Source organism: Natator depressus, chromosome 8, assembly GCF_965152275.1.
Source record: "Natator depressus isolate rNatDep1 chromosome 8, rNatDep2.hap1, whole genome shotgun sequence".
Classification (NCBI taxonomy): domain Eukaryota; kingdom Metazoa; phylum Chordata; order Testudines; family Cheloniidae; genus Natator; species Natator depressus.
In genome coordinates, this window is record NC_134241.1 from 12,401,904 (window position 1) to 12,429,743 (window position 27,840).

At 45.4% G+C, this 27,840-nt stretch overlaps 1 protein-coding gene across 2 annotated transcripts in view; it reads right to left on the reverse strand.

Moving 5' to 3' along the window:
- The window catches only part of JADE2 (jade family PHD finger 2), a 158,725-nt gene that overhangs the window by 124,614 nt on the left and 6,271 nt on the right, over positions 1-27,840 (reverse strand). Inside the window, exons 2-3 of one of the 2 annotated variants that reach the window (XM_074960444.1) lie at positions 22,780-22,837; positions 13,242-13,327 (exon numbers count right to left, since the gene is read on the reverse strand). In XM_074960444.1, coding sequence (XP_074816545.1) covers positions 13,242-13,327; positions 22,780-22,837 — 144 coding nt within the window. Of the gene's footprint in view, positions 1-13,241; positions 13,328-22,779; positions 22,838-27,840 lie in introns of those variants that run through there. The other variant, XM_074960445.1, reaches the window with a different exon arrangement.

Genomic DNA, 27,840 nt, shown 5'->3' on the forward strand with positions numbered 1-27,840 from the left:
GTCAGGGGGACGCACATTAGTGACAGGCATTACAACAACAACACATCAGCAAAACTGGCACATTTTGTTATGTCTCCTGATACCCAATAAATCAATCACACCTTCATGCTAAAATAAAATGACTAATCAGATGGAAAAGAAAACAAGAAGAAAATGGCAAAAAATGGACCAAGCAAAGCAGGTGAAATTCACCTTTGTGCTGAGTGTTAGCACTGGGTCTATGCCTCAATTAATTCCCTACTTCAGACTTGGGGCTTAGCTGGTGCACAGTCCTGGTGTTCACCTTCTGCACTGGGGTGAACTGCATCCTGTCTGTCAGTCTATTCCTACATTCAAGCTCCATTCCAGCTGCAACGAACATCTCACAGATCTTAAAGGCTCAGGAGCCAGATAACATCATGCCTGTTTTCTTAAAACTACAAACTCTTCTTGACTCAGGACTGAATGGGCTTTTGGGACTGACTCTCCTCTCATCCCTGAGAGGTGGTCCCTGCAGGTAAGGATTGGGGCACGCTGTGGGGCAGCACAGGGAAACTGTCACTGCCTTTGCCCACACTCATAGACTCATATATAGACTTTAATGCCAGAAGGGACCATCATGATCATCTAATCAGCCCTCCAGCACATCACAGGCCACAGAACCTCGCCCACCCACTCCTGTTATAGACCCTTAAACTCTGGCTGAGTTACTGATGTCCTCAAATCTTGATCTAAAAATTTCAAGAGGACCCACCATTTAATTCAAACCAGCAAGTGACCCATGCCCCAAGCCGCAGTTTACGGTGAAAACTCCCCAGAGTCTCTGCCAATCTGACCCACTACCGTCCCTCTTCTGAGGATTTCAGTCTCCAGAGCTACAAGCCCAGCAACTATTGACCAGCACTAAATTCACTTTAAAAAAAATGCAAAACAGGAAAACATTAGTCATCAGGTCACACTATTCTTCACTCCTCTCCTCTGTCTTCTTTTCCACCACTCATGGGCTGCGACTCAATCCCCAAAGCATCTTGATCTTTCTTCGGGCTCTGCACACTGATTTTAAAAACACAGTGGGGTAAAAATTCGCCTCTTTACAAAGGGTCAGCACAAGTCCTGTAAGTCTTCAAAACAGAGCTTATGTGGTGCATATATAATGCAATGATTGGTATATTACAGGGTTCCCACTCTGCGTCCAGTCCTAAAGGCTATGAGTCTGTTACAGCTCCATCTTGGGAGCCTTGACAATTTAGCTCAAGTTGTAGCAGCAGGTGCTTTTAGCCCTGGAGGTCCCTGCTTCACTCCCTGGTGCGCTGGCCTCACACATGTAGATAAGGTGCTGGCCCTCTGATATATATCTCTCAGTCACTTGGTGTTTTCCCACCATATATAGTTTTAGTCCATCTCCGTTGTCTTGCTATATTGAGAAACGTTCTATTCGCCTCTTTGCCACATTTCAAGTGTGGTGTAGGCCTTGAGATCCACAACATATGCTGTGGGTCCAGTAGTTCTTCTTTAGCTGATTAAAGGTTATTTCCCCACGTTTCAGAACAATAATGAGAAAAAGCTAATCATGTATTGGTCTTCTAGTGTTAAACATGCTGAACAGTCAAAAATGAAGCACTCACATTTTAACTCAACTTACTCAAGTATCTTAGAGGTGTCCCAGCAGAGCACGAAGAGCAAAAAGGAAAAGGAAACAGAAAGGTCTCTTGTACAAATGTGGTTCACGTTTCAAAACAAGTTCTCAGGGGTGCCTGACTCTGTCCACAGCTCAAGTGTAGGAGGACAGAGCAGCATCAAGTGATCCATCCTCAGTCAGATAAATACCTAGTGGGACAGCCTTTGGTGTACTCCTGCACCATCATTAAAGAGGGAGAAAGAATTAGTAAATCCCCCAACGTCTCTCCAGTCACTTTGCCACCTCTTTACTTCTGAGCTGGAGGAAATAAAAGTTAGGAATCTATGTCTGTGAGACTTCAAAGCACCGGAGAACACGCTGCTCAGAAAAGAAAAGCACACACAAAAAAACACCCCCAACACCAATTTCGAACAGTTTGCTAACCCTGGCGCCTTTGGGGGTTTGCAGAGTGAGAGATGAAGAGTGTCTCACAATAGGACGTGAGGGAAAGGAAAAATAAAAGGCCATTTAAAATGTTGCCATAGGAAATATAAAAAGGGAGGTAAATCTCTCAGCAGTGTGAAAAATATACTTCTTTTAACTCCCTCCTTGCTGACCTGGAACATGGCTCTAGTAGCATTCCTCTGAGCGGTTGGTGCTGAGTATTGTCAACTCAATGGTGATGCATTGCCAAGCGTGGGGTAGTCCTGGAGAGGCTTTTTGCCGGGTACAGGAAAACATTTGTGAACAGCAAGATGGTTTAATGTCACCTGCTGGTTTCACACAGGTTCCTTTTCTCATGTCATGTCTTCCTATGACTGAGAGATTTCTTATTGTGTTGATTTCAGAGCTGGATCCCACTTCCCAACCTTCATACCCCTTACTGGAGCACCTGACCCAGACCCCCGAGCTCTGCTTGAAAGAGTAAAGCACTCTTATTTTCCTGCTTCTCAACTCCTTGTTTCATCAAGAGTGCTAATTTTGTTCAAGCCTGTTTGCCTGGATTGGAATTACAAAAGATAAGCGTCAGATGGGATTGTCTGGTAAAAGATATCTCCTCGTTTCCTCACAGCAGTTAATACTCTCTCCTTACCCCTTACACCTGTGAATTAAAGCTATGGATCCTAACAAGCTCAAGGCTTGGAGCCTTTAAGCTCTAAGTTCAAATCTAGCCCCAGGTGCGTAATGACCACTTTAAAGAGATGTCCCATTGGCTCCACCTTTGAGCAAGTTAAATGCTGAAAAAGACAACAATCCTCAAATTTGGCATGCCTGGGAAGCTTCCTGGCTTGAATGAGCATCTAAAAAATTAACCACTCTACAATGCTGAGCAGAGAGAGCTCTGCCGACACATGCTCATGGACTCTCCCCACTCTTGTCCCTGTCCAGCCATTTAAAAAGGGCAAACAGCAAGCTCAGTCGCATTCCGGAGCTGTTACTGCATCTGCTCGATGAGCATTTCCTTGAAAACGTTCTCTCAGCTGTTAGATGAGGGGCTGGGTGAATCCCCAGTGTAAATGCACTGACATCAGTGGAGTTACATCACAGATGGATTTGGCCCATCAGGTCTAATTACTGACTAGTCCTTACAACTTCTATCTAGGGAAGAACACCAACCCATCGAGTCGGGGATCCTGACTCCTGCAGTTGCCCTGCCAGGAACTTACAGAAGGTGTTTGATCGTAACTGCAATACCACTTAACTCCATTTACATGGGAAATTACTTCAGGCCAATTCATCATGGCATCACAGACTGAAATGACTTCTCACCAGACGCATAATCAGATTCACTTTCTCTTGTTCTCTTCTTCCAGATATTTCGACAACATTGAACACTATCAACCACAGACTTCCCTTATGAAGGGACGCTCTCACAGGTTCAGTTGTTACCTTAGAGGGGCTCACGAGAAGCAGCACACATGCCCCATTCAGTTTGTGCTGTGTTTCCTGGTTCCACTGCAAATCCTCTGCTTGCCAGTGTCTGCAAGTTGTCTTTGCGATCCACTTTTTATTAGCATGGCCAGGGTTTTCAGCCGGATCTATCATACTCAGCTATGCCCTCAACCTGTCACAGCCCAGGCTAATTGCATTCATGATGGCCAGTCTTGGGGTCTATGAATGTGGAAAGCACCTAGCACACCAATAGTGTCACAGTAAACAAATAATAAATAACAAGTGTTATTATTTGAGGAACTAACTTGTCAGAGGGTAGCTGGCCCTCTGAAGGCGTCAGGAGGGCTCAGCATACCTCTGACAGGCTTCACAAGGGGCAATGAGGCAACTCAAGTTCACTGGGACTAATTAACTTACTGAGTAACTGGGAGGCAATTAGGTAGGCAGGGAAGCATCCAGACATGATAAAAGGAAGCTATTCGCAGTGGGATGGGGATACAGAACAGAGGTGCCTGAGGAGAGGAGCAGCCCCCAGAACACAGAAAGCAAAGGCTCCTAAGGGGAGGGGGCTCACCAGGAAAGGAAATCAAGGAAGCATGCTCTTAGTCGGCAGAGGCTCCAAAAGGCAAGAGCTATGAGTGCCAAGTCTCAGCAGAACCTGTCCCCCATGGAAGGACTTCACCAGGTAGCAGCAGAAGCCCCAGATCAGAGGAATTATATGCTGTTTTGAGGAACGGTGGTCGTGGTTTGACCTTTGTGGGGACCTTGACCCAAGAGGAGAGACCCTTCCCCATCTAATGATGAGAGGCCGACTCCACAAGAGGGTTGCAGGCCAAGAGGACCTAGCTGGTAAGTAACCTGAACATAGGTAGGGCCAATGGACTACGGTTAACTCAACCCCTCTCCAACCCCCTCCAGCTAGAGATGCTGGGTTGAGGCCTATTTGTAACATGTTCCACCTTTGGGTTAAATAAACTAGACCCCTGAAAGGGCACTGTTCAATATACATGATCCTCACTGTCCCTATCGAAGCCCACCAGGGGAAACTAAGGCAGAAACATAATTGTGATGCTGTACTGGACCACCAAGGGGCACTCCAGGATTGATAGCCCCCACCACCTGACTCCAGGTAAAACTGAGGTCTTACTGATTTAGCCCTCAAGCATGTACCTGTAACACTCCCTCTTCAGTAAAATTAACACCACCTCTTACAAGGAAATATTTTTTCACTTCACTCCACCATAGCTTGGACAGGTCAAGGAGCAAGGAGATCTCAGGTTCCATTCCTGACTCTGCCACAGGTTTCCAGTGCATCTTAGGATGAGTCACCTAACTGCTCAGTGCCTCAGTTTCCTCCTCTGTCATAAGGAGATAACACTGCTTCCTTATTTCATAGCCTATGTTCGCTGTGCCAGATGCTAAGCTGGTATAGATCAGCAAAGCACTGTGGTCATTAATGGAACACGTATTGAGAATCTGGACCAATACTGCACTCGGACAGCGTGTGATGGAAAGTACTACAGAAGTGCAAACAATTATTACTGTAAGCACAGATTCACTACAAGTGGACCTGCAGTGTGTGCACTGTGATGCATTGTAATGATCTGGGCCTTTTGTTCCATTTCCCTACAAATGGAGTTTCTTTACATCTGAGTTCACTGGAAGCAAGTTCCACTGAGCTCTTACAACACCCATTTCAAACACAGAGCGCTTCGGTGTCACACTGGCCTCTGATTATCCTTTGACAAGCCACTGTCTCACTGCCTCTGGGACTTCCTTTTATCACCTTTGAAACACAGTGAAACAAGAAAGACCTGGGGATAATGGTCAATGGTTTTATCACATCTACACTTGACTGGTCTGATTCAATACTTGTAGGATTCCCAGAATGTGCTGCCTTTCATAGGGTTCAATTAGTGGAAAACACTTCTGCTCCATTTCTTACCACTTCATATTTTTCTCTGCCTAACAGCTCCATTTTCAAGTCTCTTCACTAGCTTTCTGCAAAATTTCTGTATTGATTTCAAGGATCTTTTCTCACATACAAAACTCTTTATTAGAGTGGCCTAACCAGGCCCGCTGACATTCAGCTCCTGCTTTAAATTCTTAGTCAAGGGCCACGCTTTTACAACAACTGCATGGTAGGGCTGAAGCTGCCAATTATCTGGTTAGTCCCAAATATCAATTTAAAATATCGGATCCAGATCCTTTAGTAACTAGTATCCACTTGTGTAAAATCAGTTTCTGGCTGAAATCCAAGGGGCTGAATCTGTTTTGGTCTTTAAATCTAAACTAAAGAAACATACGTCTGGCACAGTTTTTAATTAGCTTTTAAAACGGCAGTGATTCCAAGGACTAATGTATAAGAACTCCGTGCTGTGTGAACTCACACTGCATTATGTTGTGCTGTGTGAGACCAGAGCGTCTAGTCAAACACATCCTAGAATGATGCACAATATCAGTAGGTCTTTTCCATCTCTAATGTCTACCATCCTACAATGTTTATTATTTAATAGCCTCAGAGGTATGTGATACCTGTTTTCCCCCACTGTTACTGGTAATCAGCAAGTGCAAATGGAGCACTTCTTTCCCCAGCTCTAGTCTCTTAGACAGAGACTTGTACCTGATTAGGATTGTAGCAGCCCAAAGTCCATGGGGAAGTAAAGCGCAGTTAGATGGAGATGCAGAGCTATGGGCCACATTCTGAGCCTTTCCCTGTAAAGACTATGCATTGAGTGACCTCATAGGAAGTTCGCAGGATCGGGCCCTCTAGTACAGAAAGAGATCCTGCAATTCCAGTCACCTGAACCACCAATACCAATATATGGATTCCTAGCATTTGGGAATCACTGTCAACAAACCCTGCAAACTCTTGGCTTTCAGTGTGCCTTTCCAAGTAATAATCTGTGTTTAATGCCCATGGGAGTGATCCTGCACCTGCTCTAGTCAGTGGCAAGACTTCCATTGGGTTCAGGATTGGGCTCCCATTGAAATACTTTTATCGTTTCCTTTCTTTGCCAGCTCCCATTCTAATGCAGAGATCCAGCCTTGTGACAAACGTCCTGTCCATAAATCAGCCAGGGTGAGAGCGGAATACACAGGAAACCTGCAATTCACTCAGTAAAAAGCAAAGTGACTCCCACTGGGCCAAATCCTGGTGTCCTGCTCAACAGGAGTTTTGCCTGAGTGGGGATTGTATTCCAAATCCTCCCCTTTCGGTTACATTCACGAGACCCCACTGCCTTCAGTTCCCATCCCCCAGGGCAGAATGATGATCCCTAAGAGAAATCTTTAGGACACTGTAAGCCACTGCTCCATAACTCACAGTAGAAAGCAATAGCACCCAACACTAATACCTGGTTTATAAAGAGAAACTTTTTTTGTCATAAAAAGTTTTAGCAAAAATAAATCAAAGCCCCTCCAAAGTCCTTTGTGCTGCAAAGCACTGCCAGGAAACACAAGGGAAATTATATCCATCATTCAAAATCAAGTGCATGCAACAAACCATAATACAATAGCTAGTGAGACAGGGTACAGTACAGGTGGAAATGGAAGGGCTTTTTCCTGCTTTTGAAATCTCACATTTGAATCTCTTCCCCTTTGTAGACCTAATAATTTGGAACTTTTCACTGATGTCTTTCTATCCTCCTCAGTAACAAAGATTTACTGTGCAGTTTCTCTACAGTTCACATATTCCATTTGGCTGTATGTACCTCACTATGAATGATGGCCATAATTTCTTCTGTAGTTGTGAAGCAATGGTTCACAGCATGAAGGACAGGGGGATGCTTTTTGGTTTTGAAAACTAATCTATCAGGTTTTCTTTTAGGTGTTAGGTACAACATTCTGTTCTATCTTCCATCTTGAATGATGTCACATAGGACACAGCAACAGCCAATGCACTGAGAGCAATGGCTTCCCAAATGCAAAGTTTACTGACAATCTTCTTCTAATTTGGGGACAAATACGTCTTCCTCTGGAAGTCTGATTCGTCTCACTTCAGGGCAGGCATGTATGCATGTGTGTATAAGTGCTTTCCAATCCATCCATGGGCAGACACAAGAGGTCATTTAACAGTGTGTTGTAGGTTGGAATTGCGGCACACTGGCAGAGCTGTGGGGGGCCAGGCCTGGCAAAGCAGCATGTTGCAGGTGAGGGATGAAGTCCATCAGCAGAAATAAATGGGGAGCTCAGGATGAAAAAACAACATGGTTGCAGCATGTCAGGATAGCGTGTGAGGACCAAGGAATAGACTAGTGAGGGCTTCACAGGAAGGGACTGACGGAGTTGCATTGGGGAGGTTTTCATTCACAGTAAAACCAAACATGACCAGCTAAGTAATCCAGTCTGACCTATTGTGTTTTGCAGGATTTTATACTAGGCACTAGCCAGTGCTATTGGCTCCTCACTTTCACAAACACATGATTCACAAATGCTTGTGGAAAAAAAGAAAACAATGTTGTGATTTCAGCAACGAAAACTCTAAGGATGCTTTTCCATTGTACAGGTTCTCCTTGCATCACCATCCAGCAGGCACCCAGATAGTTAATGACCTTACTTGTCCATTTCAGCTTCCCTTCTGTCTTCAGTGTTCTAGCCTGCGCCCTTCTTATCCAATTGCTTTATGTCACATTTTTCTGGTTCACTCCGAATTGAGATGAGGCGGCAATATTCAGCAGCAGCGCTAAGAACTGTAGCAATGCCTGTTGTGTATCTGTAAGCACTAATATTATCTGTCTGTTGGTAAAAAAAGAGACTTAATCTGTTCGTCTGGAAGCCAATCTGGTATCCCTTAATCTACCCTCATTTCTTTTCAAATTGTTGGATGCCAGTGGTTCAGTGAACAACAGAAATTAAACTGGGAACAGGAGGCATCTTTGTTTCGCCCTTCTCAGCAAATCAAAAGACAATGGCATTAATTTGTAGTAACCACACTGGTTTGGGAAGATTGACAAAGACGTTGGATTCAATTTACAAACTTCTCAGTGAGGCCTCTGCGTTTCTTAACGAGACTCAGCAAATATGACCATTCTTGCTTGGCTGGGTAGATTTCGTAGAAGCCTTTCTTACAGTATGGAATTCCCAATAACTAAACCCACCTCACAATGGCCCACAGACCCATCAGCTGAAGGCAACACGGGTTAAGGCTTTATGCACAGATAGTAAATGCACCTGCTTGGAGACCAGTGGTCCAGGCCCATTTCAGCTCCCACTCCAGAGAGAGAACTTTCTACTACGTTCAGTAGGCATCCCCTGCACACCCAGTTCCTGCAGCAGCAAGAGCAGAGAGGGATAAATCTCCACATTCTCTACTGGCCCCCAGCTTTGGGGGGCCCTTTGCTGGCTTGGGGACCCACAAATCATGCTCAGGACTGGGCAGGACAACTTGGCTTTAACTCAAGCTGGTGTTGGGTTCAAGGAAGCCAGAGCTCTAATCAAGGTAATAAAAATCTTAATAGAGAAAGGCAAGAGGATGCTAATGACATTGTGGATGCAAGGTTCTGCAGACAGCTGAACTGATTGCCTCGACTGTCTAAGTGCAAGGGATGGATATGGGAGGGGTGCTCACCCACAGCATGAAATCCAGTTTACACAGCAGCTCTCACATAGCAGCAAGCAGTGGGATGGACATGACAAGGCCAAGGGAGGGGCTGCCCCATGGATATGCTCAATCTCACCCTTAGCAGAGTGCAGGGCTACTTCAGTTCACTAGGTGTGGCTGCTGAGCTGCTCAGTTCACTGGGAGTGGCTGCTGAGCTCTGCAGAGGAGGGTGGCTCTTACCTTTGCCCTTGTGTAAATGGCTATACAAGGTGCAGGGGGAAGGAGAATCAGGCCCAGGGTCTGTATCACATCAAAGAAGAGCTCTGTCAGGTCTCTGCACCATGCACGGATAAATACGAGTGTGCTCCCTGGCAATAGCCTGCACCACGGATGTTTACAAACAGCTCAGTACTTTTCCACGCTCAGAAGCTTGTTTTTCCAGTTGCCTTGCGTTGGGTTTATAATGTGTATGGCTAATCCCTGGTCACAGAGTCTTTCAAAATAAACATCACCCTGACCTAGCTAATAACTATGCAACACTGATGCCTTTGTTGTCATAGGGAATGCAGATGGCACCTCAGCCCCCAACCTAGTCACAGCGAAGCAGGAACACAGCTTCCAGAGGGATGTTGAAAGAGGTTTGAGATTAGCCAGGTACATGAAATCACTGGTTTCCAGGATCTCTTCACAGTAGTTTCCCCGACAGCAGGGATTCCCACAAAAGCCATAAAGGTTAACAGCAAGAAATGGGCTCAAACTATCCACGTCCAGATTGCAAACACCATAGTTCAGGGCTGTCAGTGACTGAGGTTTTGGTTCAGCTCATTATAAAGGTAAGGGCCATTTGCTAAATCTGGATCTGAGATTTGATTAGGAAATGGCTACACCTTCCTTCCCACAATGGACTGGACTGCTCAGATGTGGGGTTCTGCAGGTTAAGTAACAGCCTCATCACACTTTTTCTGTCTCCCTTTCGTGCTTTCCTTTCCCTGAAAACCTCTCCCACCTTTAACACAGTCTTAGAGACTACAGCACCTCAGTGCACTGTGTGAGATGGTTTTGGGGTTTTTTTTTACATTTCCAAACCCCTCATATACACAGGGCACATACTGCACTAGATCATACGACGGCTGGTCCCAGCCTGTGCCTAAAATCTTGGAACCAAGCACTCAGCACATAGACCTCCACAAACACTACCCTGCACTGTGATCATGATGGATCTGCCAAGCTATTCAGAATCCACATAGAATCAGTGCCCCAGGTGGGTGTGAACTGGGCCACTGGAGATGCTGGATGAGAAATGTATAGCTGAGATCTTGACCACTAATGGCTGTTGTTAGCTCAAGTGTCAAGTGGCCAAATTCCAAGTTGGGTGATTACCATCTGCCTCCCAAAATCCCCCCTGCAGTTTCAGTTTAGATATGACATCCTCCTTCACTTTCTGTCTTAATAGTTGGGTAGTGCTGCAGTGCACTCTTAAACATTTGCTCCAGTCCAGAGCTGATTACACTTCCCTGGTTTGAGAATGGACCCCTGTGTATGGCAGTTCATAAAGCAGCATGGGATCTTTTGGGATGAAAGCTGTCACAATAAATCTGTATTAACGGATGAGCCTGAGCTGCAGAGTTGGATATGGCTCCAGATCTGAATTTTCCAAAGTGCAGTGGTGCTCAGAGCTGGGTTTGGTTCCAGCTACTATGAACTTCCTCAGAGCCCAGGGGTGCTTAGACCTGGGGTTTTGGTTCAGGCCCACATTCAGTTAATTCATTTGTAACTGGATAACACTGGTTTATTTTCCTTACTGCTCAGCATGAATAACCATATTCTTTCTCGCTGGCCACTAAATGTAATCTTCTCAACTTATATTAAAGAGCAGCAACAATAAATGTGTCTTTCCTACTAGTGCAAAGGGAGAATTCCTGACACGTGCCACTTCAGAAGGGAACTGTATTTGGCAGGGCAGTGGAATATGGCACTTGAGGCATGAAAACGATACAGCTTTCAAGCCTTGCAGTGTCATGCTAAAAGGCCAAGTGTTTCCTCTTTGGTTTGTGATGAGTGATTTCAATGCTTGCTATGGTAGCGGGTTCCAATGTTGACTGTGGATCTTACACCTTCTAGAGGTTGGAAATTCACAATTATCTAATCTGATGCCTTTTAAAATGTGTCATACATAGGCAGAAGCAGCTACTCTACAGGATGCGGCCTCTGTGCAGGCAATGCTGCAAGTTTCCTCTTTTTTTGCTTCTTTTTTGTTTTTTGTTTGTTTATTTTCTTTTTTGTCCCCAGGCACATATCCTTCAAGGGCCACATACAGAATAGAAAACCTATTGTACTAGCCTGCTCTGCCAGCCGAGAAAGCCCAAGAGAGATGAGATAGGTCTTGCAATGGGTTTAAAAGATCAACAAACTCAGGCGCTGTCAGGAGCATGAATCACAGAGAAAAAAGCACTCCTCTCAGACTGCCCTGACAGTAGTCCTCAGTAGTCCCTAGGGTTATCTGAGGGGTCCCTGCACTGACCTCAACGGCCATAGCAACTCTTGAGGAGATAGCCTATCTATCAGATAGCCAGGGCCTAAAGCACTCAGGCTATTGAGACTTATGTCAACTGATTTGTTTAGATCTGTCCCGGTGAGGAGGGGGCAGTGCATCTGGTCTGGGGAGTGAATGCAGGACCTTGAGAATGACCCCAAATACCTACCAGTCTGATGCAAACTGAGGATGTTACAGAGGGTCAAGCACTCACTGGGACAAATTTAGAGATGTGTAAGCCTGGGGGCCGTAAGACACATGGTGGTTAAGCAGGTCTAAAGGAATCTAGAGAGAGTCTAAGTTGGAGTAGCGTATACATGGGGAAAATTGCAAGACGGTGTCAGTCTCATAAACGTAGACTCCCTTTAGACTCAGACTCAGCTCGGGATCTGGACCTGTGTCCAAAGGAAAGGGAGACTGGTACCGCTTTTAAGTTCTGTTCACACTACAGATGAAATCAAGATAGCAATGACTAGCTTTAAACGCTGCTGTTGCTACAACACAGCTGTTGCTAGTATAGTTTCCATGCCCATGGGAATTATGTCTGAGGCCCATGCGAGGCAAAACATGATACAGCTTCACTCCATGCTACAGGATGGTATTGTAACACAGTCACAGCATGGTTCTCAGCAAAAAAACTAGCTCCTCTCCAACCAGCTCAGAGAAACTGTGCTGAAAGCCTGCCAACAGCGTTACAGCCAGCACCATTTCAGCCACAACGTGGACAGTGCCTTTTATCCCCTGCTAGTAGAACAAGAGAGTGGCACTGCAAAAGGCCATGTGCCAACTGCCTCCGGCTAATCCATGTGTGCCCCACAGCGGAACTAAAAGGAAAATAATGAAATTTTATTTCTCCCTCTGGATTAAATACTGTACTGGCTCCTATTTAACAGTCCCCAGTATACCCTAATTATCCAGAAGAGAGAAGTCTCCATATTAAACTGAGGATATCTCCCTCTGACCTCAGAGACTTCTAAAATATATGACCCATGTGACCAATTAACTCAAACTTTACTCCATCAAATCCTACAGTCTACAGGGGCAGGTAATTATATGACAGGAATATAAATACTTGATGGATATGCCTCCCTCTGCAAGATATGCCTCTTTTTGCAAGGGATCAGGCTAATTGGTCAGGTAGCTGATCACTGGGAATCCAGGCAAATTCAAATACTGTAATAAAACCCAATCCCACTCACAGTGAAGTCAGGGGGAGACTTTCCCAGCAGAGCAGGCTCATGACGCACTGGAGACGCTTGCAGGCCATTATCAGGATAGCTTTCTGGCTGATATACTCAAGGCCAGCTTTACTTTTATGGGTCCCTGAGGGAAGTAATATACAGGGTCCTATCCAGCTCCTTCTCCATCCTGCTACCTCCCGACTACCCATGACCCACCCCATAACGCCATGCCATTATGCAAGATTCTCACTAGACCTGCGCGGGGAGAGATCCATGGAGAGTGACAGCTGTAGAGGGCCAATGGAGAGGTGGAAGAGCACAGTGTGCCTCTGTTGCTGAGTGCATACTGACAGAGGTATGGGGCTTCTTAGAGGGACAGGTGGCTGTAGGACCTCTGCCTACTGCCAGCTTTGGATATGCTGGTTTCCATTATGCCTGGACAAGCACTGAAATTACCGAATCATGGGCTGGTTAGAAACAAGAAACGCAACCAACCTCAGAGGGCTTCTTCTCCTTCTGTCTTGACCAGTTGGATTTTGTATTTGGAATTTTGGAGCATCTTGACACTGACGTCGTATGACCTTAAATGAGACACAAGATAAGAGTTATCCGCAGAAGAAACTGACCACAGCTTTTCTGGCATCTGTGTCACAAGACCCACCATCACAGCAGCCTCTCCCCCTTGCTGGACCCTCTGCTGGGAGGGCAAGGAGTGAATGGGCCATGGTGAATGAACTCCCTTCTCATCCCCTCCAGTGATCACCTGGTAGAGGGAGGAGGCATGGGAGTGGGGGAAGCTAGCACTACTGCTGTCCGTGCTCTTGTAACCCCTACTCCTTGACAGGGGCAGCACAGACAGCAGTAGTGCTAGCTTCCCCCACTCCCATGCCTCCTTCCTCTACCAGGATACCCAAAGATCTCCAGGCTCCAGGGCTGTCAATCTACTGCCAATGAGAACTCAAAGACCACTTTAAACCACAAAAGCCCAAAAATAATAACCGAAAAAAACTAGTAGAACAAGATTAAGAAGCTAGAAATGACCTGCGGTTAACTTCCCATCAATCCAGTCTCAGTTCCATTATTTGGCATTTCTGGAGCCAATAACTGACACTGAGAAGAGCATCAGGTTTGTGTGGAGGAGGAGTGAATTTGGACTGACACTGAGACAAAATATAATACCTATCTAGCACTTTTCATCTGTAGATCCCAAAGTGCTTTACTAAGGTGGGTAAGCATTATTATCCCTGCTTTGAGACAGGGAAACAGAGGCACACAGCAGTTCAGACCAGTATTTTGAAACTCAGGAGCCTAAAGTTAGACACTCAAACACCTATTTATGCACCTAAATAAAAGGGACTTGATTTTCAGCAGGGCTGAACACTGTAGCTCCCATGGCTCAGCACCTCTGAAACTGGACAACTTTTCAGGGGACAAAATAAGAATTTACAGCTAAAATTTTCAAACATGGGTACCTAAAGTTACACCCAAATCTGTACTTAGACTTCAGCTGCCAAGGCTATAAGTATTGGCAAAACTGATGTCCAGATAATCCTGTCATGACACAGCCAGGATTAGAACCCATCTCTTTTAATGTTCAAGCCTAGAGGGACTCCACCAGCCTACAGCTGCACCTAGTGAAAAGTTACACTACGCATTGTGTTGAGGAAATAAACACAACATGCCCATCACAGTCCAGTGGTAAAACTGTCTTTACATTATTATTAAAGGACTCGCTTTATTTTGAGTCTTGTGCAGCACCAAGCATAAGAAAAATAGTAATAAATCTTGTCCATACTGGGTATTAAATAATAACACCAATATTTAAACATGATAATAATAATAATATAAATGACACCTCGCTCTTATCTACAGCAGCACCCCCTCCACAGACAACTAAAAATACATCTTTTATATCTGGGTCCAGGGTAACCATCAGTTACGTTTGCTAAGAATTAAAAAACGTTGATAGGTTAAGCCAATGGCTGAATGGGCACATGTAGGGACAACTCTACGTTATATATCAACAAAACCAAATCATGCAAGAAGCTGTGAGAAACATAGCCTAACACAAAGCTTTCAAAAAAGCTTAAAGATCTAAGGCTTGTGTAAGTCAGTGAAGTCAATGGAGGGACGCTGATTTACACCAGCAGACGATCTAGCCTTTAGTTCAAAGGTCACAGTCATTTGTATCCTGTAGGGTCTAGAGTTCCATCAAAGTGTGCAAGAACAATGGAAGAGCAAGACCCTGCTGTGCTAAACAATTCAAGGAATATCTGTCCTAAATCTCCACAGAAGAATATGCCACTTGTTAAGAATGTAATAAAATACCAGCTGTATCAATAGCAAATTTTTGTCCTTGGCACTTGCAAATTCTCACTAGCCTGTCTCAGAGAAGCCCTCTCTTAGCCCTGGTCTACACTAGGAGTTGAGGTCGAATTTAGCAGCGTTAAATTGATTTAACCCTGCATCCGTCCACACGACAAAACCCTTTTTTTAGACTTAATGGGCTCTTAAAATCCATTTCCTTACTCCACCCCCGACAAGGGGATTAGCACTGAAATTGGCCTTGCTGGGTCGAATTTGGGGTACTGTGGACACAATTCGACGCTTTGGCCTCCATGAGCTACCCCAGAGTGCTCCATTGTGACCGCTCTGGACAGAACTCTCAACTCAAATGCACTGACCAGGTAGACAGGAAAAGGCCTGCGAACTTTTGAATTTCATTTTCCTGTTTGGCCAGCGTGGCAAGCTACAGGTGACCATGCAGAGCTCATCCACAGAGCTGACCATGCAGAGCTCATCAGCAGAGGTGACCATGATGGAGTCCCAAAATCGCAAAAGAGCTCCAGCATGGACCGAACGGGAGGTACAGGATCTGATCGCTGTATGGGGAGAGGAATCCGTGCTATCAGAACTCCGTTCCAGTTTTCGAAATGCCAAAACCTTTGTCAAAATCTCCCAGGGCATGAAGGACAGAGGCCATAACAGGGATCCGAAGCAGTGCCGCGTGAAACTTAAGGAGCTGAGGCAAGCCTGCCAGAAAACCAGAGGGGCGAACGGCCGCTCCGGGTCACAGCCCCAAACATACTGCTTCTATAATGAGCTGCATGCCATTTTAGGGGGTTCAGCCACCACTACCCCAGCCGTGTTGTTTGACTCCTTCAATGGAGATGGAGGCAACACGGAAGCAGGTTTTGGGAATGAGGAAGATGATGACGATGAGGTTGTAGATAGCTCACAGCAAGCAAGTGGTGAAACCGGTTTTCCCGACAGCCAGGAATTGTTTCTCACCCTGGACCTGGAGCCAGTACCCCCTGAACCCACCCAAGGCTGCCTCCTGGACCCACCAGGCGGAGAAGGGACCTCTGGTGAATGTACCTTTTAAAATACTATACATGGTTTAAAAGCAAGCATGTGTAATGATTAATTTGCCCTGGCATTCGCGGCACTCCTGGATGTACTCCCAAAGCCTTTGCAAAAGGTTTCTGGGGAGGGCAGCCTTATTCCATCCACCATGGTAGGACACTTTACCACTCCAAGCCAGTGGCACGTACTTGGGAATCATTGTAGAACAAGGCATTGCAGTGTAGGTTTGCTGGCATTCAAACAACATCCGTTCTTTATCTCTCTGTGTTATCCTCAGGAGAGTGATATCATTCATAGTCACCTGGTTGAAACAGGGTGCTTTTCTTAAGGGGACATTCAGAGGTGCCCGTTCCTGCTGGGCTGTTTGCCCGTGGCTGAACAAAAATGTTCCCCGCAGTTAGCCACGGGGAGGGCGGAGGGTGGAGGTGCTAGCCACGCGCTGAGAGGAGGCAAAATGCGACCTTGGAACGAAAGCACATGTGCTATGTATATAATGTTAACAGCAAGGTTTACCCTGAAAGAGTGTACCCATTGTTCTATAAAATGTGTCTTTTTAAATACCACTGTCCCTTTTCTTTTCTCCACCAGCTGCTTGTGTTTCAAGGATCACAGGATCTTCTCCTTCCCAGAGGCTAGCAAAGATGAGAAGGCGAAAAAAACTCACCCGTGACGAAATGTTCTCTGAGCTCATGCTGTCCTCCCACACGGACAGAGCACAGATGAATGCGTGGAGGCAGACAATGTCAGAGTGCAGGAAAGCACAAAATGACCAGGAGGAGAGGTGGCGGGCTGAAGAGACTAAGTGGCGGGCTGAAGAGAGGGCTGAAGCTGAAAGGTGGCAGCAGCGTGATGAGAGGAGGCAGGACTCAATGCTGAGGCTGCTGGGGGATCAAACTAATATGCTCCAGCATATGGTTGAGCTGCAGGAAAGGCAGCAGGAGCACAGACTGCTGCTACAGCCCCTGTGTAACCAACCACCCTCCTCCCCAAGTTCCAGAGCCTCCTCATCCAGACGCCCAAGAATGCGGTGGAGGGGCCTCCGGCCACCCAGCCACTCCACCCCAGAGGACTGCCCAAGCAACAGAAGGCTGGCATTCAATAATTTTTAAAGTTTTAAACTTTTAAAGTGCTGTGTGGCCTTGTCCTTCCCTCCTCCACCACCACTCCTGGTGCTTCTCTCCTCCACCACCCCTCCTGGGCTACCTTGGCAGTTATCCCCCTATTTGTGTGATGAATTAATAAAGAATGAATGAATGTGAAGCTACAATGACTTTATTGCCTCTGCAAGCAGTGATCGAAAGGAGGAGTGGAGGGTGGTTAGCTTACAGGGAAGTAGAGTGAACCAAGGGGCGGGGGTTTCATCAAGGAGAAACAAACAGAACTTTCACACCGTAGCCTGAACAGTCATGAAACTGGTTTTCAAAGCTTCTCTGATGCGCACCGCGCCCTCCTGTGCTCTTCTAACCACCCTGGTGTCTGGCTGTGCGTAACCAGCGGCCAGGTGATTTGCCTCAACCTCCCACCCCGCCATAAACGTCTCCCCCTTACTCTCACAGATATTGTGGAGAGCACAGCAAGCAATAATAACAGTGGGAATATTGGTTTCGCTGAGGTCTAACCGAGTCAGTAAACTGCGCCAGCACGCTTATAAACGTCCAAATGCACATTCTACCACCATTCTGCACTTGCTCAGCCTCTAGCTGAACAGCTCCTGACTACTGTCCAGGCTGCCTGTGTATGGCTTCATGAGCCATGGCATTAAGCGGTAGGCTGGGTCCCCAAGGATACATATAGGCATTTCAACGTCCCCAACAGTTATTTTCTGGACTGGGAATAAAGTCCCTTCCTGCAGCTTTTGAAACAGACCAGAGTTCCTGAAGATGCGAGCGTCATGTACCTTTCCCGGCCATCCCACGTTGATGTTGGTGAAACGTCCCTTGTGATCCACCAGTGCTTGCAGCACTATTGAAAAGTACCCCTTGCGGTTTATGAACTTGCGGGCTTGGTGCTCCAGTGCCACGATAGGGATATGGGTTCCGTCTATGGCCCCACCACAGTTAGGGAACCCCATTGCAGCAAAGCCATCCACTATGACCTGCACATTTCCCAGGGTAACTACCCTTGATATCAGCAGATCTTTGATTGCGTGGGCTACTTGCATCACAGCAGCCCCAACAGTAGATTTGCCCACTCCAAATTGATTCCCGACTGACTGGTAGCTGTCTGGCGTTGCAAGCTTCCACAGGGCTATTGCCACTCGCTTCTCAACTGTGAGGGCTGCTCTCATCTTGGTATTCTTGCGCCTCAGGGCAGGGGAAAGCAAGTCACAAAGTTCCATGAAAGTGCCCTTACGCATGCGAAAGTTTCGCAGCCACTGGGAATCGTCCCAGACCTGCAACACTATGCGGTCCCACCAGTCTGTGCTTGTTTCCCGAGCCCAGAATCGGCATTCCACCGTATGAACCTGCCCCATTAGCACCATGATGCCCACATTGCCAGGGCCCGTGCTTTGAGAGAAGTCTGTGTCCATGTCCTCATCACTCTCGTCACTGTGCTGACGTCGCCTACTCACCCAGTTTCACTTTGCCAGGTTCTGGTGCTGCATATACTGCTGGATAATGCGCGTGGTGTTTAATGTGCTCCTAATTGCCTAAGTGATCTGAACGGGCTCCATGCTTGCCGTGGTATGGTGTCTGCACAGAAAAAAGGCGCGGAACGATTGTCTGCCATTGCCCTGATGGAGGGAGGGGCAACTGACGACATGGCTTACAGGGTTGGCTTACAGGGAATTAAAATCAACAAAGGGGGTGGCTTTGCGAGAAACTGAATGGCCCCCTCAAGGATAGAACTCAAAACCTCAAGGACAGAACTCAAAACTGGGTTTAGCAGGCCATTGATTTCACGGAGGGAGGGAGGAGAAAATGAATACAAAACAAAACTGGTCTATTTCTTGTTTTGAGCCACTTCATCTATCTTTATACATCTCGCTGGCAGCAGACTGTGCAGTACGACCGCTAGCCATCGTCATCTCCTGGGTGCTCGGCAGAAGACGGTGCAGTATGACTGCTGGCCATCGTCTTCTGCTGGCTGCTGATTAAAAGACAGTGCACTGCCGGTAGGACTCAATCGCCATGAGACGAAACTTAAAAGGGAAATGACCTGGCTGAGTCTCTCCCATGTTTGCCCAGGCGCCCCGACCTCATCGAGGGTGGTTAAAAGAGCACCCAGGACTACGTCGACGACGGCTACCAATCACACTGCACTGTCTGCTGCCAAAAGGCAATAAACTGCTGCTGTGTAGCAATGCTGTACCGCGTCTGCCAGCACCCAGGAGACATACGGTGACGGTTAGCTGAGCAGGCTCCATGCTTGCCGTGGTATGACGTCTGCACAGGTAACTTGAGAAAAAAGGCACAAAACGATTGTCTGCCCTTGCTTTCACGGAAAGAGGGAGGGAAGGAGGGGGGCCTGACGATATGGACCCAGAACCACCCGTGACAATGTTTTAGCCCCACAAGGCACTGGGATTTCTACCCAGAATTCAAATGGGCGGCGGAGACAGCGGGAACTGTGGGATAGCTACCCACAGTGCAACGCTCCGGAAGTCGACGGTTGCCTCAGTACTGTGGACACACTCCGCCGACTACATGCACTTAGAGCATTTGTGTGCGGACACACACAATCGACTGTATAAAAACGCTTTCTACAAAACCGACTTCTATAAATTCAACCTAATTTCATAGTGTAGACATACCCTTACATACCTCCCTGTGGCAGTTGCTATCAGCGGGTGCACCTGCTGTCTCTTCTCAGGGCATTCTTGGTGGGGAACCCTGGCTTTGAAGTCAACTCCCTCACATGACTGGCTAAATCTCAGATTTGTTGATTTTTAGGACACAAGAAAAGAGATGTTAGTTTGTCTTGTGCCTTTTTATTTATTGTACCTATTTTGCGGGAGGTGGAATCTGGACTAGGTTTGACTGTGCCAATTGTTGGCAACAGGTGCTAATTTCCATTGCTGTAATGTAAGGCCAGATGTCATGATGGCGGGTTCAGTATAAATGTAATCCACTTTGAGTTCCACAGGTGTATAAAGGGAACATGTGGGTACACTACACAACATAAGGCCTGAACCTGCAGTCATTACTCACACCAGTAGACCTTACTCAATGAGTAGGGGTTACAAGATCAGGCCCATAGTTTGCACTAAGAGACCAAATCAATAATTCCCACTTTACCTGCCTCAAAGCAAACTACAATGTGGTATTAAAACCATGTGAACCAAGATAATACACCAGGCTACCATCTCTTTCTAGCAAAGGCATAAAAAAGGTCACAGTTTTGTTTATAACTACGCTGCGGGAGAGCATTTGTCAACAACTGAGATATTACCTGCTGCATAAATACCAAAGTCCAATAGAGATAAGTCTGTGTTGTTTAATACCATGATTAAATATATGCCTTACCCCAAGAAGCCCACGGAAGCTAGTTAACGCTACTGGGTTTAGTAAACCTCTGAATCTTTGGGAATTAGGGGAACAGAAGTTGGAGTTTAGCCTCTGAAGGAAGGGAAAATCCGGAGTCCCAGGATTTTTATTTATTTTATTTTCTGAGAAGTCCATGCTGTTGACAGCAGCAGCGCTGGAGCCTGAAGTGCTCTATTTGAGCCCAATCCAACTTCCAAAGACTCCAGTAGGAGTTGGACAGACCTGATATCTAGAGAACAGGTACAGCATGGGCAGGAGCAGCAGAGCAAGCGTCACTACAGTCCTGCTAAGGGCCTTCTTTATGAGGAAGAAGGAAGAAACTCCAGGGGCAGAGGTACAGTTTAGACTCTGTTCTTGGCTGAGACAGCAAAAAAGGAATCATGTCATGGTGTGGACACTTGTTTCCTAGGAAATGGACTCACACCACCAAACCAATTTCATGTAAGACACTGAAGAGCCATCACTTAGCTGGGCTGTACGGTAATTGAACAAGCAACCTATGAGTGAGAGGCCCCGTATCCCACTGATAATCCATGAGCTATCCAGAACACCAGGCCTAAGCACAGTTTGATGGAACACTCCTGTCTGGGGCTCAAATTAAATCAGTGACACAGTTACAACACTGTGTAACACCTGAATCCTGAGATGTGGGGAAAAGTCACTCATGGTACTACTCAGCACCTCCTGGGAGGACTTGAGTGCCCTCAACAAGCACTGAAATCTAAGGCTGCTGCCAGCACTCAGGACCTCGTAAGAGGCACTTGGCACATCATAGGACTGGGCCTAAATTTGACAAGAATTCTTCCCTGCTTGGTGCTAGATTGTGGCACTATGGATCTCATGCTCCCTCCCCATCCTTAATGATCCTCAGCCCCTTCCACACTACTGTCTCCAGGAACCATCTCCAGGGATATGCCACACATCCTCCACTACTATTGTTCTTGCAACATAAATGCCACCATGTCACTGCAGACAGTGATGGCAGGGCCCTGTTCAGGAAGCCCAGATTAGTGCTGCTCATTCACTCATTGTACAGCAACCCCAGTGTCAATACAAGGTACTGACTACAAAAAGAGGGACCCTACTGCCATCCTGGTGTATAGCCCTAATTATTCCTTTTAACATTACAATCTCCCCCACTGGTGTTGCCTCCTGGGATTCCCATCATGGTCAGGGAGGGCACTTACTCTGGCTACACCTGTGGGAACTGCAACCACCCTCTATCTTATCTAACCCACATTATAAGGACAAAATCCTGCTGGAAAAAGAACCATGAGGCCATGACTTTAATGTCAGTGGCTGGGAGTCTCCCAGTCTTCAACATTCTAATGGCCTGATCCTGCAAGAGATTAGCTCTCAATAAATCCCAGGTCTACTTATTTGTTCCTGTGTCTGAAACCAACAGAAATCTGTACAGACCAGCTGAGAGGTTATAACAGAGTCTCTGGGACACTATAGTTCTCCAGCAGTGGACAATGGCACTGAAGCAAGTAGGAGTGAAGGGCACTCCACAATTCACAAGTCTGTGCCCTCAGGCCCCAATTCAGCAAAGCGCTTACACACATGCTTATACTTAAGCATGTGCTTTAATGCACTGCTGAATAGGGAAGTGAAACACATGCTTATAATTAAGTATAATCTTACATGCCTTGCTGAATTGAGGCCTTAATGCCTTTTCCCCAATCTAATTCGCCTCTCATGATGAGGAATCAAGGGGTTCCATTTTCAGAGAGACCACAAGGAGTGCTCAATACACAGTTTCCCAATAGGAACTTTACTTTCCATCAACATGATTCCATCTGAAGCTAAATGCACACTGAGTGTAACAAAGGTGAGAAGACAGTCCACAGTGTCCTGTCTAATAAGGGCTTTGTTTTATTTGAATTCTGCAATCATCGCTGCTTTGTAACTCTCTCTCTCTCTCACCCAAACTGCTCACCGGAGGAGGACACTTTTATCAGATAAGAGACGCCCACAGCCAGACATTTAAATTGATATCAACTCGTTGTACATCAGTAATGTATCTTTGAAAATGGATCCCAGTGCACAATTTATTGTACAGAGACTACCCAGTAAATGCAGCTTTCCCAACTCCTTGCAAAGTAATTATTCAAATGCTTTCCCTGCTGGAGGTGAATCGCTTAGTTATCTTGTTCAAAGCCTTGAATTAAAGGTCTTACTGTCAGTGGTGTCTGAGTTATCACTGCTGATTGAGTACTTTCGTCGTTTCTCTTCCATCTGTAACAAAAGAAATTGAATGTTACACTTACTGTTCAGGAAACTCATCACCGTACCAAATCACTGTTATCTCTGAATATCCACGCATCACATTAACCCAGTCACACTCGCAAATACTTACCCTAATGACAGAGAAGTATCGGGGGTAAAGCATGTAAAACAGCACTGAGTCCCTACTTCACAAAACTTTAAGGATGGCAAAATTTCTCTCCTGAGTTTCTCCACTGCTAGGAGGTAAGAATGTGACAGCATTTTTGTCACTCTGCTCTGCACAGCAATTTGCCTAATGCCCATTCAAGTCTGGCACCCAAATGCACTAGTGAAGAATGCTCACCACTACAGCACAGAGAACCCATGGTAAGATGCCTTAAAGACTGGAATACAGAGCTACTGAATCAAGCAGGAGTCACTTGTCGAATATGGCAATAGATGGCTAGTGAACTACAGGATTGAGCTATAATGTTAAAAAGGGAACAGATGTAAGAAATGGATCTATGAACTTTTAATAGGGTCTCGGTGAAATCTGGGCTCTACTGAAGTCAATAGGAGTTTTGCCATTGACTTCAGAGGAGCCAGGATGTCACCCTCTGACTCATCTTCCCACACGCCCACTCAGCTAATATCAGTTTAGACTTCACATGTGCCTGTCAAATCCTAGTTGCATTCCATACAAACCTTAAATATACTTTCCATAACACAGATCTCCTACTAACCTTTCCATAACACTGGTGTAACCTTCATCAAGGCCTCCATCTCAACCCCTGACCCATCCCGGCAAAGCCTGCGAGAACAACTGAGTCTTGCATCATGTCCCAAAGGTCACAAAATCCAGTCTCTAGTAAATCAAGGTGGGAAGCCTGCTCGGAAGACCTGAACCCCTCACCAAGAACACCCTGCCACCAGTCCCCTCCCAGGTCTATTAATCATCTTACATCACCACTGCTAAGGAATCACATGATGTGACAGGTCTCCAGGAGACAGGAGCCAAGCCAATAAACTTCACCTGGAAATCAAATGAAAGCTGGGGTAGATCGCAGAGCACAGGTGTAATGCATCTGATGAAGTGAGCTGTAGCTCACGAAAGCTTATGCCCAAATAAATTTGTTAGTCTCTAAGGTGCCACAAGTACTCCTTTTCTTTTTGCGAATACAGACTAACATGGCTGCTACTCTGAAACAGGTGTAATGTGATCTCTGCCTGAAAAACAATGCCTAAAAAGCCACAGTTCTATCTACTCCTCACCCTCCCGCCCCTCTCCACCTACCAGTTTGTAGGGGATGGGGGAGAACTGGGTACTCAGCCTCGGCTGAGCTGCCACACTCTGCACTAACTGCAATTTCCCCAGAGGATTTGAAGGGTGGCCTCCTGCACAGCCGAGTCCAGCAATCCAACCTCTGGACGCTATCAGCATGGTACAAGGGATATTCCCTCTTCTGCTGCTGACTCGCTTTGTGATCTTGAACAAGTCATAGAATTGACTGAAGTCAATGGGAATGGTGAGGGCTTAGTAGTCCTGACAATCAGATCCTAGGACCCTAATATTGGACACACAAAAACTGAAGCGCCCAGACTAAGAGCCACTTTAAAATAATTAGCCTCTCTGTCCCTCAGTTTCCCAATCTGTAAAATGTGTATAATGGTACTTCCCCACCTCTGCAGAGGTTTGAGAGCTACAGCGGAAAAGTGATAAGTCTTATTCACTAATCTAACCTATATTATGGGATGTGGGCAGATATTTCATATGTTATGTACATATACATACATATATATATATATATATACACATACACACACACACGCACACACATGCACACATTCTCATGGCATTCCTCCCAGTAATTTATTTTTCCTAAGAAGGCAAGGGGGACTTAGATTGCACTTACCCCCCTTTTTCCTACAATCTTAGGAGGAAAACGAGAATAAAACATTTGTATGTATTTTGTGTGTGTGATTTAATCAGAGTAGCTATTAGCAACAAACCACACTTGATAGCACTCTGTAGCATGCCATTTTCCCTTGGAGAATATGAGAATACCCACCAATACCTCAACATATAAAATCCTAGCAATGTCTTTATTTCTCAGTACATGTGCAATGTTTTATCTCAGCATTATAAGGGATAATACTACAAAGTAACATAAACATTTAACTATCAGTGTTGTGGTAAAACATTGCACTGTCAAAACATGATTAAAACTGTTCCTTGAGAATATGGCAATATCAATACTTGGAGTGATTCAAGAGAAAACAGATGTTATTAAACCAGCCTTGTACTTACTAGCCATTAGATTTTGCTTGGGGAAAAATATATTGAAGATGGATTTAACAGCAGTTTACTTATCCTTAGTGAAAATTCAGTTGGACATTTTCAACTGGTTCCTATTGGTTCCAACTGCCACACAGGATTTTGGAGCACAACTGGGCTTCTGATTGACTGACTGAATCCTGGGGCTAATTCTTCATACAACTGAAACAAATATAGCCTAGTAGAATGAAACATCCATGGAACCAAAGGATTCTAGTAGTGCCCAGTGGAATTTCCAGTAGAGCACCAAGGCATGTGTCATCCATCTAAGGTTCTCCTGGAAGACATGATAGTATTATTGACCCCTAAGGCCTTCACCCAAGGGAAGAAGGATTGTTATGTGATCAAGGCACAGGTCTGAGAGTCAGGTGACTAGGACTAATTTCTGCCCTGGCATACTCTGCTGAAACTCCACTGATTTCACCCAGACTGAATTTGGCCCCTCAGTCCTGTTCCCAGCTGTTCTATGGACTTCCTGAGTGACCTTAGACAAGTCACTTAACTTTCTCTGTAACTCGTTTTCCTCACCTGTAAATAAGGCCCTGCCCCCAGGAATGAGGAAGCTAACTTTTATTTATGTTTGTAAAGTGCTTTGAGATCCTTGGATGGAAGCCATTATAGAAGGGCAAACATTATTCTGATAAGGCAATAATGCAGACGTTCCACACACATCTCTCCCATCAAAATCCATGTGAATTCTAAATACAGAAAGACTACAGGATTAGTATATAATACTGTTTTACATTTACACAGCATCTTTCATTCCAAAGTGATTTACACAGCATGGGTAAACTCCTGGTTCTATATAAGTCAATTGTTTTGCCACTGACTTGAGTGAAGCCAGGAATGCACCCTCTAAAACAAATTCTGCTCTACCTAATTCTGCTTTAAATCTGGATTAACTCCATTGATTTGAACAGAACCTGCCATATAGACATATGAAATGCCTCCAGATCTTGGGTGGATGAAGACAGCCAGCTGATGCACATTGCACTGCACAAGTGAAGGGAGAGGACATTTTGGCCCAGGGCACTGGACCAATCACAGCTCTTAGGAAAAATGTTGCAGGGTCTTTAATTTCCATGCAGAACAGAAAGGATACTGCTTTCTTAATATCTTGTCTGAAAGCCCCTACGCAGTGAAGTACATGGCACTCAATTCATTAATCTTGGAGGAATAAATAGCTGAGTCAACTCTACCAGAATTTGAACATGTGATTCCAGGGAATCTAAATTGCCCCAACCTGCTGATTAGATCACTAAGCCACCCCTCAGGCAGCCTACGTAACAATGCAGGGAGCTACATTCCTTACATTCCTTTAGTTATGTCATCATCTCTAGCGGAGAAAACACAGACCTATAAGAGCCTGGACTCAAGCCTTGCCTGGTCTGTGAAAGAAGTTTTCACAGCCAATTTGGTTTGAAAACACACTACTCTGTAATTTTTCAAGTCCACACACATATTTGACACTTTAAAAATAATCTGGATTCATGTTTTAATTTCATTTCTCCTTTAATTGACCTTTTCCACATAGAGGATCTTTGTCAAAGTCATAAACAAATGGGAAAAAAAAATAATGCTCTTAAAGGTCACTGCCAGGTCACATTTAGCCCAACATTTAGGTTTTACAGAAGCAAAGACCATTAGAAAGCCTTTTACCAGGCTTTGGGAGGCATTCGCAAATGAAACACTTTTTGACTAACCCTTCACCCTTCATATGCTTTGGGAAATCCATTGGCACATCTTAGCTCACTGGGCAGAGATTCTGCTCTGGCACAACAAATGCATCTATTCTCCAAAATGCACTAGCTCACTCTGTGGCATCACAGGTACCCGGGGTTGCAACGAAACATTTTGGTAAAATAAAGCATTCTCGGATATTGTAGGTGAAGCGGAAGTGCTAGAAAACTTCACATATGCCTGTGATGAGTGGTTCCACAGACCATGGGGGCCACAGCACAAAAATCTCCCTGAACTCCCCTCTGGTTTCAGCTTTACAGTTCATACTCAAGCACAGAACCATGGCCTAACAATGTCCCAGTACAAAATACAGTTACTTTCCGAAAAATGCATTCTAAGCAGGCAATTTCTGAGACCACCTCTACAGCAGGTCACTAAGGAGCATGAATAAAATAAGATGCTAATATAATTTTGACTGCAAAGGTCTCTCTTATAGAGGCACTCTTTAACATGAAAGACAGAATTATACAGCAAACTCTATTCGCAAATTCCTAAACCACTTTAACATGTGACTGCAGCTCCTAGATTCAACTCCAATCTACATACGTTCTCTGGAGAAGAAATTGCAGTAAAAAATTATTTGATCACCATATATTTCTGGTTTGTTTTGGGTTTGTTTTTGAGGGGAGGTATGCCTATCCTAAGACCTTCCCTGGTACTCATAGCTTCCCCTCTCTAACGACTTCTTATTTTGTGTGATGGTTGTGAAAAATACATTGAATTCTGTGTTTTCTTCCTAAATTGCAATGGGAGTTGTGAGAAACAACTTCTCTGTTTAATACTAACATAAAGAAACAGAAATACAAATAGAGAGCAGTAGCCCCAGTGGCAACTTAGGAAACTTTTTTCCGAATCAGTAACTTTCTTATAACAACCCATGGAACTGCCATTCCATTTTTGCGAATTAGAAGAATGGGGCAGCTCACTGTGTTTTCCCTTTTGTGTTAACTGTTTATTT